Here is a 13,872-nt window from a genome sequence, read left to right as displayed (position 1 = left end):
GCTTTGGAATTAAAAAAACCGTACTTCCTCAAATTAGCGGTTGTCACAAGCAGTTTAGCGTCGCGACTCTAATCGGGCAGGTGACCAAATGCTGTTATTCGATTAAAGTCAGTGAGAGCCGTCACCCTGATAGTCTTGTTCCCTGCGAAGAAACGGAAGAGTTCGTTAGCAAAGATTTGAAGAAAAACAAAATTCACAAGTAAAAGAAGGGAAGACTTACTCGGCTCCCTAAAATGGCAAATGCCATCATAGTTGAAAAAGAAAAACTTCGTCTCATATGCCCCAACATTACTAGGGTAATTGAATATGCCTCCCTCAATTGTGGATCGCTTGGAGATGTAATAAGAGTCCTTGTCCTTGCTCTTTTTCTAATAATACAAGCAAGCGAGCTCTAGCACAGTCAACTCACCAAGACCATTTTCACCACACGCGATATACATAGCCACGACTATCATATACATGTTGGGTGTCAGCTATAAAGACGCGACCCCGAAGTGATCAAGGATCAACCTTATAAAGGGATGGAAGGGAATCAGTGCTCCGTATTTGAATATATTCTCGAAGATCGCAGCCATTCCCTTTGGCAGATTCCAAGCTGAATGCGACCTATACTGGTAGATGTCTACGATAAGTGCGTGTTGGTCTACTACTTTCTATATTTTCTCTCGTGTGACCACTGACAAAATTTCTTGTGAGGGACTCGCTGGGGCGTCCTGCACCAGCGAGCTTGCTCCCTCGTCTGTTCTGGTCGTTGAAGGGTCCATCTCTTCTATAGTCTGAAAAAGAGCGACACGTAGGGATTACGTAGTCTTCATACAAAGTTTCGTACGATGACATGGAAGAACAGAAAACCATAATATGCCTTCCTTAAACCCTAGAAAAAACCCTAAAAATCTTTGGGAATCACCCCCACAGATTCATGTTGCAAAAGAAAACCCATTCTCCATTCAACCGCCTATAAACACCCACCATTATCGCATGGTTATCTACAAAACGGAAAAGGGAAAGTAATGGAAGGATCTTCCTTACCTCTTGGATGTGGGGATTGAACTTCCTACTATGAATGTCAAACACGCACCAAATTGGAAGATGGAAAATCTGGTCTCGCGAGAGCTTCTTGCTTTTTCTGAAAGAGTGAGTGTTGTGACATTGCTTAAGGCAAGCCTGAGGTGTTATGGTGGAAGAAATGGCGACTGGTTTTCTTGAAGCTAAGCGACGTTTGGGCGAAATACATCTCTAGAAGTTGATCACGACCACGTGTCATCAATCGGGGAGAAGAAGTAACCGCCACGCTTCGAAAAATTCAATCGTCGTTTCCTTTCATTGAAATAAACGAGCGACGACTCGATTCCCTCCTCCACATTAAATATGCTCTCATTCGCATTTAATGCACCGATAAGGAACATCGTTTCATTATGGCTTGCATTTAATGTGCATGGCAGACATTTATTATGCACATGACACATGACACGTCTGTCAGAATAAAGGTCGCTTTATTAATGGGTCAGCTGTCTAGCACAACAGATAACACCTGAAGAGGTCGTTAGAATAGAATACTCTTCGTCGCATGTTGAATACGGAATGAGGTGATCCCTTGTCAATAGAAATGCACCAAGTTCTATCAGGCCGCAGACCTAGGTTGAGGTATGAGGCACATTGGTACGACACTTAGAAGGGTCTAACCTAAGTCGCCGACTTTGCGGAAGAAGACCATCTCAAGTTGCTCATAAGAATGTGTACCGTGACCTCCTTGCAGCCAAGTCGGTTCGGCTAGGCATCATTCGAGACATGTCAAATCAAGGCATAATTGTGAAGTTCTCAAGGTTCGATCCTCAAACCTTAAAAACTATAGGACTTTTGTTATGCCTGAAAAGGTAGGGCTGATATGGCACCTTGTCAGCATGAGATGGTTAGAACTTGGGAAGGTTCTGCGACAGTTCAGATGCAGCCACATCGCGTAATGGCGTAAGTGGCATGCCCTTGTCAGTGTAGTGGGTGAGTGTCAGGTTAGCAGATGGTTGGAAATCGTCCACGTGTCCAAACCCTACATAAGTCAAGGAAATCACTCAGGCAAGTGAGCAATGGGACGCAGAGAAGGATTTGCACAATACCCACCCACTTGCAGATTTAGTAATCATTACTTTGGTTTATCCCACAATAAATAAGGGCATTCCCTCCCGTTTGCGGGATTAGCTAATTTTACTCTAAAATAACTCTCTCTCTCTCTCTCTCTTGTACTCTCTCTAAACGGTAGCTCAGCTCGTTAAACGAGACCTGACCTCTACCCTCTTATTAATACAATAGCAGTGGACGTAGGATTCGCTTTTGAGCATCCAAACCACTTTAAACATTGTCTTTCACTCCTTATTTAACTAAATATTCACATATCATGTGTGACGTCTAAGTCCGCTTAGCATTTTACACGTGCGAGTAGTTGGTGTCTAAAATCCGGCATCAACAACTTCCATTAATTTGCTTTGTGTTTCAATTGTATTTGTTTGATTAGAAGTATGTTTTACCTAGAGCTAGAGTTGGTTTTGTATGAACAAATTCTGTTTTTGTTTTTGTTTGTTTGTTTGTGAAATAAGAGTGAATGGGTTTGTAGAATACGATTTTTCATGTTCTCATCAGTTTGATGGTTTTTATGTTATGAATCGAGTGTCAACTGACATGGATTGTTGATTGTCCAGTTTTTAAGAGAGTAGGCAGAGATGGTGAGAGGTGAGGCATTGCAAGATTACAAAGATTTCATAAGAGTCACAAGGAAATCATTCGCCAAAGACATCGTGATGCTTAGAAAATCTGTCGAAGGAATCCATAAGAGTTTCAACAAGAATCGTCATGTTAACTCTGATACCGAGATCAAAAACTCCTTAAGCATGCACGAACTAGGGGTGTTCAAAAAAATGCAAAAACCGAATCGAACCGATAACAGAACCGAAAAACTGGTTAATCGAAAAAACGGTTCGGTTATGGTTCGAAAAATTCAAAAAACTGAATTTTCGATTCAGGAAAAAATAAAAAACGGTTAACCAAAACCGGTTATATATATATATTAAATAAAAATAAAAATAAAAATATATATTATATATTAAATAAAAAAATAATTTCATTTCGGACTTTTATTTGTATCAATTTTTAATGTATTGTTAGTAGTGGTCAATGAATATGTATGAATGTTTAATTTTTATTTGGATATGTATTATTTATATTTACAATTTAATTTAGGAAAAAATTAAAAAAAAAGTTTTATAGAAAAAAAGGGAAAACTGGTTTAAAACCGGTTAACCGCTTTTTTTAAAGTGGTTAACCGGTTTTTCGGTTAAACAAAAAACCGGTTTTCCCTCCAAACCAGTTCGGTTTCGGTTTAGAAAAGTTTTGAACACCCCTAGCACGTACAGCCTATCGTGTCATCCTAATTATGTTAGTCCAACCTAAACCCAATGAAAGTGGTGGCATCGGTACGCTTCTCCTATCCCTTTCCTTACCTCTCTGTTATGTGTTGATTAAATTGTCTGTGAGATGGCATTTAATATTTTGACCTTGCAAGAGATATTAATTTAGCCCTTAACTTTTTAATGCCAATCATGGTTGATGAAGAAGTGAAGCCTGGTAAAGAGAGCATGCTAGAGCAACATTGGAGATCCTTTCTAAATAGGGGCAGGGATCCTATTCCCCGTCCCGGGCCTCCTAAACCCATCCCTATCCTCGCCTCATCCCCTGGGATGGGGATGACGGTGAATCCTCATCCCTACCTTGGCTAGGAAGGAGTGACCCTTATCCCCACCCTAGCCAACTGGGTTTAAATTTTGCCGTGGGAATTATTTTTTAACAAGTTGAAAGGCATGTGCATTGCGCGAGTTGCTCATGAAAGTGATTTTGACACCAAAAAATAAATTAATTAAAGAACGAAATAATAATGGAACATTTTAGTGATAGGAATATATTCCCTCTTCAAAGCAAAGAAAGGAGTTGCAGCACTTTTCTTATGACAATTTGGAACATAATAATAGAATTGAAATGACAATTTTGCCCCTCTTAAAATTAGTAGTTGCTACGTGGAATATGACCATTGCTTTGAAGTTCAACATTAACCTTCCACCATTTTAAAAGGTTGCCCAGCACCATTAAATGAGCAAAAACAAAATAAAATTAAAAACAAAAAACAAAAAAACCTTTATCAGTTTTCATCATCCAACACAAACTCTATTCACCACAAAATACATACCGGCTACAAAGTCCACAACAAAAACATGTAATAAATCTAGTAATAAACAATTTCAAAAATTCAAAAACTTTGTTACAATAATTCAATCAGCCAAACGTCACTCATAACTTTAGAAGAAAGCATCCAGCCAAATGAAAGATGGGTTATGACATGTGACATGTTCATTTGAGAAATATCAAAGGAATGGGCTCCTGAGTGANAGCATTATTCAATCAAAAAGGAGCTTTTAAGTGGAATTTCTCTGATTATGATTGGAGCGTGGGGGAGCGCGTGTGTTAATTTAGTTTATTTCTAGTGGAAGATTAATGAGCCACCTCATTCCACTACAAAATTTTTATTTTTATTATTTATTATTTGTATATATAATATAATATTAATATATTATAATGAAACTAAGGAAATCACGATACAAAAAGTAAATTTTTATATACTGTAAATTTAGGGTTTTGAAAGAGGTATCGTATCATAATGGATCATGTAGATATTGATAAATAATGCAGATTCAATGTCTATATAAGGATGAAAGTGATATCTATAAATATTATAAGTTTTGCGACTATGAGGAATTTGATTTTATGGGAGTCGAAGTGCAATATGTTCGATGAATGATGGGGTCTGAAATGAAATCAGGAAGTTTTCATTTTCAACAAATAAGGGGGTCAAAGTGGAAAATCTTAATGTTAAGGGATGAATTAATATTTGTACATAAATTCTGAAAAAATTTGCTCATTGATTTGAATTTTCTGTGTCCATTAAGGGCCAAAACCGAGAATTTGAAATTGTGGGAGCCAAAGGTAATTTGACGAATAATGGGGTCAGGATAAAAGAATGAATTCACGAAATTGAATTTAAGGGGCCAAGGTGTCAAGTTCAGCAAATGCGGGGGTTATAAAAACCTTAACTTTTAGGGATGAAATTGATAGATTTCAATATAAATTCTGAAAAATGTTATAGAATCTATTTGTAAAGGTGGGGCCAATTAGATAAAATCTAATGAATGGGCACATAACATCATCACTCAAAACTTATAATTAGGATTTAAAAAAACCAAAGTAGGTAGTAGATGACATCTTTGATTATTGGTGGTTTGTACAAAAAATAATCTTTAATTAAAACTATAACTTCTACAAAGCATATTAAATTATTTGTTCAAAAGTTCAAACATATCTACTATGAGGATGAAATTTAATTAAATAGGATTTCAATCTATTTAAAATTGGGGTTGTTTAATCAAGTTTAGTTTTTTAATTGGATTGGATTTTGAGTCAAGATTTTATTAATTGAGCAAAAATGCTATGTATACCGAAAGTTGGTATCGAAATACGTGTCATGTGACTCGGATGTCACCTCGTAAGACGATAGAAGATTGCCGTAAATAGACAGCCGCTTAGTATTTTTGGACGGCCATCAGAAATAGACGACGGTCCATAAAAAATAAATAAAAAATCAATGGACTTTCGTCCAAATACTAGGGACGAGCGTCCTTTTAATATGGACGACCGTCCAATTAAGCACACTAGATGGACATATATGCATCTAATGTGGACAGCAGTCCCTTTAAAGCCTTCCTGCTATATTCCAGCTGCTCATTGTTTAATTTCAATTTGTTTTCCAGGCGGTTCAGAATTGCTGGTCCACTTGGATGAGCTGCCGTCCAAATTCAATGATCTGTTTTTGAATATGCCCATCCAAGGGCTGCCAGACCATTACAGGTCCAGTACTTTTACAGGTCCTAGAAATACTGAGTAGGGATATTTGAATCTGGAATTCAATTAGTCAAATTTGAATAACGTCCGCAGAAGAGATTGAATATCTGGTGTTTAAGAAGAAGTGAAATGTCAAAATGTACTGAAATTGCATAGAAAATCTGGATACAGTAAGTGGAAACACAAGGTAATGTCAAATACACAGTTGGACAAACAGCATAGAATTCACAAACAATGAGAATTAGATTTGCAACATCATCCTATTCCTTTTACAACGGCGGTGGTTGCGGTGGTGGTTGTTGTTCTGGAGGCTGTGATTGTGCTACTTGAGTATCCTCTTTCAATGGCGTGCTAATGTCCATCTTTGCCAGCGCTTCTAGCTCTTGGATTGCTGCCACTGCACTGCTCTGGCTTTCACTGCTTAACTGAGGCTTCAACACGCTGACGGCTTGACCGACTTTTGTTTGCTGCAAGTAAGAGAACTTGTAAGATCAACGATTGTTCCCAGCACAATCTGGATCATAAGAACACACACAGCAAAGATATATTTAGATAAATAAAATAAAAATAAAAAACTTACAAAGAGTTCAAGCTTCCTCCTAAGGTCTCCAATGACTTCATCAGCTCCTGCTGTTTCAGTTAATGGCTCTGAAAGGTTCTTCATTTCAAAATGCCAAGAACAATTAACAAAAATGAATTAAACAAAAGAATGTAAGCCAGTGTGCTTAAACCTAGCGAGATTGAACAAAATGCAACAAAACAATTATCTAAAATGCAATTCATAAGATGATTGAACCAAACAATCTCATCTCAAGAATACTAGCAAACTTTCAGAACTACTTGAAAATGATTTAAAAAAAAAAAAAAACTATGGGGAAAAAACTGATTTTAAATATTAAAATCATGTTTAAGATATTAAGAATATTTAAATGCAATTCAGTTATTTAAATTGTCTTTCAGTTAGGCATGGTTTTATGTTATAAAGTTCATACAACTAATTCACTTTTGCATTATTTAAAGAAGACGAACCAGTTGAATATGAGCAATCTTCGACTCATCATTTCTGCAGCTTTCAATCAGATCAGGACAGTCTCTAATCACCAATTCCTTAAGGGAAGTAAGGCGTTTTATCCCTTCTGGAAGAGATGACAATCTGGGGCAGTCTTTAATCTGAAGTTTTTCAAGTGATGTGAGATTTTCAAACCACTCCGGTAGTGCTTCTAAGTTTTTACACGTTCCAATCTCTATGTACTTCAGAGTGCCAGCAGATGCTTGAAAAAGAAGCTGGGGCAAATCCACTAGTGAATCTAAACCATAAACTATGAATTTTTTAAGACTCAGCCTCAGGTCAAGATCTTCTGCTTGCAATTCCATCTTCAAATTAAGCTTGCGGCTAAACGAAATCACTAACATCTCTAATTTTGTCAGGTATTTGATAGTATTTGGTAACGAGCTCACAGAAGTGTTTTCTAGATGCAACGCTCGGAGGCTTTTCAGACCTTGCATCCCTTCACACAAACTTACTAGATTGTAGCAGTGATATAAGTACAAATATTGAAGGGAACCCAAACATCCAATTTCATTTTCTGGAAGAACCTCCTCTTGTGTGGTTATTTCCAAGTATCTAAGGGAGATTATTTTGCGTATGTTATTAGGCAACTTCTTAAGCTGATAACAACTACGAAGTCTTAACATTTGCAATTTTTGAAGCTCGCAAATAGATTCAGAGATCTTCTTCAATGAAGAATTATGAGCTAGATCAAGGTATCTCAAATGTCTCAATGTACCGATAGAATTTGGCAACTCTTCGAAAAATATACCATACAAGAATAATAGTCGGAGGTACTTGAATTTAGATATATCTTCACTAATAAATGATCCAAGAATAGGCGCATCTCCGTATTTCTTTGCTGTTGGAAGGATAACGCTTCGGACACTCCTTGAGTTATCAACTATGAGTTGTCAAAATTCTTCACCACATAACTTTGTGTCACCATGTGAAAAATGCCGAAATTTCCCATCAACTTTTTGGCTTCCGAAATTTATGAATGCAGACTCACCTTTTGTCATTGATAGTGCAAGATCATGCACTCTAAATTGCCAGCAAAAATTTCGATCCCAGAAATCCTCTAAGAAACCCCTTGACCATAAATCTTTGATATATTGAGAAGCAACATCTTCTAGCTCTTCAGTTTCATAAGAGGTTTTAAGAAGTCCAAGCGCCATCCAATATTGGGCCACATAATCATTTTTATAATTATAATCCTTCGAAAACAAGCAAAGATAAGTAAAACATCGCTTCAAAGGAGATGGCAAATGATCATAGCTCAATTTCAATACTGGTAAGATGTCTTCATTATCTCTATCCACCTGTCAGATGTCATTTTTTTTTTATTTTCAACCACTCATGTTCGTCCGTATTTGCATAAAGTAAGCTCCCTAAAGATCTCACAGCCAACGGAACTCCTTTACATTTTGCTACAATGTCCTTCCCAAATTTTATAAGCCTTGGAAAATCTTTCCCTTCTCCATCTTTGAACGCATACTTCTTAAATAATGACAAGGATTCCTCACTGGAAAAACCTTGTAAAAAATGAGAGGGAATAGTGTTCATTATTTCTGCAACTCTTTTACTTCGTGTGCTCACAATAATTTTACTTCCGCTGACACCATTCATTAGTAAGTCTTTCAATTCCAACCATTTCATCGGCTTCTCATTCCAAACATCATCCAAGACAAGCATAAAATTTTTACCTGTCAAAATTTCCTGTAAACGCTTCGGAATTTCATCTCCTTTTAACTTACCACAATCCTGAGCATGATCTGTTGCAGATCTAATAATTTCTTTCATCAATCTGATGACATCGAAGTCATCTGACACACATGCCCACATCTTTAATGGAAAGAACTTATCTACCCTTTTATCATTATAAACCATTTTAGTAAGAGTAGTTTTACCCAAACCCCCAATTCCAACTATTGGAATGACAGAGACATTATTGTCGGTTTGTTGCATTAAAAAGCTTATGATCTTTTCTTTATCATTCTCTCTTCCAATAACACAAGAAGCCCCCAAGAAGGAATTAGTCTCCCTCTCCTTTGGAATCACATAACTAACTTCAACAGGAGTACTCTCAATAAGAGTAAAATTTCTTCTATCACCTGCAATCCGATCTAGCCTTTCTCTAATCTGCTTGATTTTATGAATAATTTGAGATCGAAGAACAACAGGATTGGAGCTTGAAAAGAATTGACGTACCTTTCTTGATGTGCTCCTCTTTTGTCTCACCACTTCCCTCCCAGGAGCTTGAAACTCGAATTCTTCTAAAACGTCCTCAGCATCAAGGAGAACATCCTTAAGCTTCCCAAGCCAGTCACGCAGCTGATGATCGTGTGCCTGCTTTTTCTCAGCATCCAAGAGCACGGCTTGGATAGTGCTCAGGGTTCCCGCAAGGCTTTCTAAATCACTTTCAAGATTCCACAACGAGGACACTTGCCGACCCACAAGAGAGCCTATCTTCTTCAGAACCTCAGTCGCAATGTCAAATAGAATTGATTCTGCCATTTTCTCTCAGAAGAAACGAAGAGAGCGAGAATAAGCTAGTTGAAGATAATTGAATCGGTGATGCAGGAAAAATATCGTTAAATATCTTTATCAATTGGCACCGAAAGCCTGCCACTTCGACGAACCTTCGTGGTAGTGTGTTTTGGTCTTTTGCTCACACCTTGTGGAGTCGGTTGTTGTTTAATCAATTACCTTTGTTAAGTGGAAGGAAAACTTATAATTCAAATTTTTTATCATAAACTTACTTGATAAAATATGATTAAGTAAAGTTTATTTTAAATTTAAAATCATTCAATCATATTTTATCACATAATTTATAAGAGAAAATTTGTACAAAAAAATTATGGGTGTAGTACAATTATTTTCCCATTTTTATTTTACAAAAAGGAGGAGGATGAAGGATTTTTATTTGTAAATAGAATTAATCCAAGTAAGCAATTAGGGGGTCCAATTCTTCACAATTAATGGTACATATTTTATACTTTTAAAAAATTATTTATTTTTAGTGTTTCCTTTTCCTTTTTAATTATTTATTTTAGCCCACTTTATTTATTCCCATCAACCACCTCGTACAATTGAATATATTTTCCTTTTTTTCTTTCTTATTTTATAAATTTAACAACACAAAAATCTTATTTATATTGAAAATAAAAATAAATAAAGAAAATAATCCTTTCATCCCTTCAATTAATTTGAAGCACAAATTAGATCTAAAACCAATAATATTTACTCAAATTCAACTCGGATCCTAGATTCAAATAAAGATCTAAAACCAATAATGTTTATTTAAATTTAACTCAGATCTTAGATTCAAATAAAGAAATACATGGAAAAAGCATATTAAATTATTTGTTCAAAAGTTCAAACATATCTACTATGAGGATGAAATATAATTGAATATGGAATTCATTGTCCATGTTCATGAAAATTCTCAAGTGCGGACGTAAAATTCAAACTAGTTTGAATTTTCGCTAACAGAATTAACTCGTGCATGCACGAATTAACGCTTGTTACTGAAAACTGAGATCCGGTTTTCAAAAGAATCATAACGTCCGCAGAAGAGATTGAATATCTGGTGTTAAAGAAGAAGTGAAATGTCAAAATGTACTGAAATTGCATAGAAAATCTGGATACAGTAACATGGAAACACAAGCTAATGTCGAATACACAGTTGGACAAACAACATAGAATTCACAAACAATGAGAATTAGATTTGCAACATCATCCTATTCCTTTTACAGATTCTCTTTCCTTCCGGTGTCTCAGTTAGAATACTTCTACAACTCTCTCTGATCCAGGGAATGAGGTTCAGGTTCCTAAACATCACAATAAATTAAATTCACAAGCTTTTTGCACAGTTTTTACTTATCTTAAGTCTGAACCAGTGGTGCCACGGGTTGTGGTTGCGGTGGTGGTGGTGGTGGTTGTTGTTGTTGTTGTGGAGGCTGTGATTCTGCTACTTGAGTATCCTCTTTCAATGGCGTGCTAATGTCCATCATTGCCAGCGCTTCTAGCTCTTGCATTGCTGCCACTGTACTGATCGGGCTTTGACTATTTAAATGAGGCTTCAACAGGCTGACGGCTCGCCTGACTTTTGTTTGCTGCACGTAAGAGAACTTGTAAGATCAACAATTGATTGTTCCCAACACAATCTGGTATCATAAGAACACACACAGCAAAGATATTATTTAAATAAATAAAATGAAAATGAAAATGAAAACTTACAAAGAGGTCAAGCTTCCTCTTAAGGTCCCCAATGGCTGCAGCTCCTGCTGTTTCAGTTAATGCCCCTGAAGGGTTCTTCATTTCAAAATGCCAAGAACAATTAAAGAAGAGTTAACAAAAATGAAATGTTTAAGCCATTGTGCTTGAACCTAGCGAGATTTAACAAAATTCAAGAAAACAATTATCTATAAATCAATTCATAAGATGATTAAACCAAACAATCACATCTCAAGAACAGTAGCAAACTTTACCAATATTATTAAAATGTGACATGTTTTTTTTCTTTTTCTGAAACAGGACGTCCGGGCCAACTTGGGCGAACATTGACTAATTCCACTAATCCCTGTAGCTGACTAGCACAGCATCTCACAGCACGTTTCTTTCATACTACTAATAAAATTGTGAAAGTACCATGCCAAAAGCCTCTAAATTGGGAACCGACATCACGTGCAACATCCTACTTATAACATTGATTACAAAATATAAACGGTAATATAAATTTAGCTTATAAATGTTACCATTTTTATGTGATCTAACTACCTTACCAATATTAATGCCAAGATTAGTCATTGTTATAAATAGGAAATAAACACTTAAGTTATACCTTCTTGGGACGACCCACCGGCCTTCCAGTACTGCTCACAGCCTTCTTTGCCGGTCGGCCACGCTGCTTCACACTACCAGCAGCAGCCAGAGTTGCGCCAATCTTCCTTGGCCGCCCTCTAGGCTTCGCTACATTGGGGATTGCCCCAGGCACATTTGTATCACTTGCAACATAAGTAACCGCCACAGGATTAAGCTGCTCTTGGGCTTGAACTTTAGGTGGACGACCGGGGCCCAATTTACCCGTCACACTTTTCGGCTTTTTCGGACGTCCAGGGCCCCTCTTCTTCGCCTTTGGTGGTCTACCCCTCCCCTTCATAGGCCCACGTGGGGCAACTACCACCACGTCACCCTTCTTCGGACGACCTCGACCTCGCTTGGGCTGATCAACCAGCCCAAGGGAAGCCAAAACACTATCACTGTTAGTAGCCTTGGGTGGACGGCCCCGTCCTCGGCCTGTTTTAGGCCCATGGGCCGAACTAACAGCAGTGGCATTTTCGGGAATAACATTATTACTTTCAGGAGGAATAATTGAAGCAGCAACATCATCAGATCTAGGAAGCTTGTAAGATTTCTTGACCATAACAAGTTGACCAGTGTTCTTCAACCGCTTGAGGTGGTGAGTCAACAAGGCCGAGTGATTCGGAGGAAGAAGATTCGCGTAAACTTTCTCTATGTACTTCGCGATAGCTCGCTTGCTCGACCCGTCCTTCTCTTTCAAAGCAGTGATGGCCGAACTTATCATCTGAAACAAAACAAAACAAAAAAAAAAACCCTAAAAGTTTAGCGAGCAGAAAACACTAAAATTGGGTTAGCTGTGAAAAAATTTAGGTTAGTTTCGAAGATTTCAACTTTACCTCAGTGTAAGGAGGGTGATTGTTGTTGTGGTTGAGAGAGGGAGGTGTGGGGTTGGCGATGGTGGCAGATGTGGGTGGAGGGGGAGGAGGAGCGTGGTGGTGGAGATGGGGGAGGGAGGGAGGAATAGGCGGTGGGGAGGAATAGGCGGTGGATAAGGCGGTGGGGGTTGAGGAGGAAGAGGGTCGGTGGAAAGGTGGAGAAAGGAGGAAGGGTCCATGGAGATGGAGGAGGTAATTTGGTAATTTCTCGAAGTTTTGATTTTTGATATTCGGGTTTGAAAAAAAGAGAGAGTGAGAGAAAGAGAGTGGTAGGTTAGGTCATGGAGAAATGTGTAATTGGGGGAGATGAAGATGAAAGGATTGGGAGATGAATTGGACCGTTGAGATGTTTGGGTGGGTTTAGATTGCTGACGTGGATTTTATTTTTTTCATCTTGTCTTTTTCTTCAAATTTTTTTTTTTTTTTAATTTGAAAATATTTGTTATTTTAACTACATTTATTTTTTTTATTTTTAAACCCACAAAATAGACAAGAGGTGAACAATTGTAAGATAAGATTAAGATCAACACATTAATTACTTGTCGATATAGATAAGAGTATAATTAAACATTGAATTGAATTATGAAGAAGGGATTTGCCTACAACCTTGAATAAAAGTCAATAAAATTATCCATTCATTTATTTAAAAAGATTAGGTGGTCTACTCAATAAACAATTAATTTAAGAGTAATGTTATGCTTACTCACGATCTTATTAATCATCTTATATAAATATAATATGTAATATGGATATCATACGCATAGTATAAGTACCATATGTAATTTTAACAAAGGTAGTAAGACAGTTAGTAAGCTCGTGAGTAAGCATAGCATTATTATTAATTTAATTAAAAATTGTGGACACAATAATTTAGTTTTAACAATAATTTTATATAATTATTTTCATATGGGTAATTGTNATGGGTAACAAAATTACCAATAAAATATTTAGTATTATTAAAATGTGAGGTGATAAGTTATATATATATAATAATACATTATTTTAACAAAATACAATAAAATATTATATTAATAAATCATTTATAAACAAATATATTAATCAAATATTTAACACAAATATCAAGATAAAAATACTCTACCAAACACATATTATAAAAATCATATTATCGTAATCATAACCCTATCCAAC

The 13,872-nt window shown here is 36.7% G+C and overlaps 2 protein-coding genes across 2 annotated transcripts; both read right to left on the bottom strand.

Annotated features, from left to right (window-relative positions):
• Positions 1–6,203: 6,203 nt before the first annotated feature.
• On the bottom strand, positions 6,204–9,499 carry LOC116117474 (putative disease resistance protein RGA3). Its single transcript, XM_031403496.1, has 5 exons — positions 8,387–9,499; positions 7,995–8,304; positions 6,964–7,886; positions 6,515–6,592; positions 6,204–6,401 (listed from the first exon to the last, which is right to left on the bottom strand). The coding sequence occupies exons 1-5, from the start codon at positions 9,497–9,499 to the stop codon at positions 6,204–6,206; spliced, it is 2,622 nt and encodes an 873-aa protein (XP_031259356.1).
• Positions 9,500–10,624: 1,125 nt separating this feature from the next.
• Positions 10,625–13,445, bottom strand: LOC116117473 (histone H1-II-like). The gene is made up of 5 exons (XM_031403495.1): positions 13,431–13,445; positions 12,685–12,930; positions 11,829–12,572; positions 11,225–11,299; positions 10,625–11,100 (listed from the first exon to the last, which is right to left on the bottom strand). The coding sequence occupies exons 1-5, from the start codon at positions 13,443–13,445 to the stop codon at positions 10,870–10,872; spliced, it is 1,311 nt and encodes a 436-aa protein (XP_031259355.1). The 3' UTR covers positions 10,625–10,869.
• Between the last annotated feature and the right edge of the window lie 427 nt (positions 13,446–13,872).

This window comes from Pistacia vera, unplaced genomic scaffold (assembly GCF_008641045.1).
Source record: "Pistacia vera cultivar Batoury unplaced genomic scaffold, PisVer_v2 Contig811, whole genome shotgun sequence".
Lineage (NCBI taxonomy): Eukaryota > Viridiplantae > Streptophyta > Magnoliopsida > Sapindales > Anacardiaceae > Pistacia > Pistacia vera.
This window is presented reverse-complemented; position numbering and strand designations above follow the sequence as displayed.

Bases quoted from the DNA above. Each gene is read 5' to 3' on its own strand.
- LOC116117474 (XM_031403496.1), bottom strand. From the start codon at position 9,499: ATGGCAGAATCAATTCTATTTGACATTGCGACTGAGGTTCTGAAGAAG. The intron at 8,305-8,386 runs GTGAGATCTTTA...GACATCTGACAG, and splicing joins GTAAAGGAGTTCCGTTGGCT to GTGGATAGAGATAATGAAGA. The intron at 7,887-7,994 runs GTGAGTCTGCAT...GACAACTCATAG, and splicing joins TGCACTATCAATGACAAAAG to TTGATAACTCAAGGAGTGTC.
- LOC116117473 (XM_031403495.1), bottom strand. The intron at 11,300-11,828 runs GTATAACTTAAG...TTTGAAATGAAG, and splicing joins CGGTGGGTCGTCCCAAGAAG to AACCCTTCAGGGGCATTAAC. The intron at 11,101-11,224 runs GTAAGTTTTCAT...TCTTACGTGCAG, and splicing joins AGAGGAAGCTTGACCTCTTT to CAAACAAAAGTCAGGCGAGC.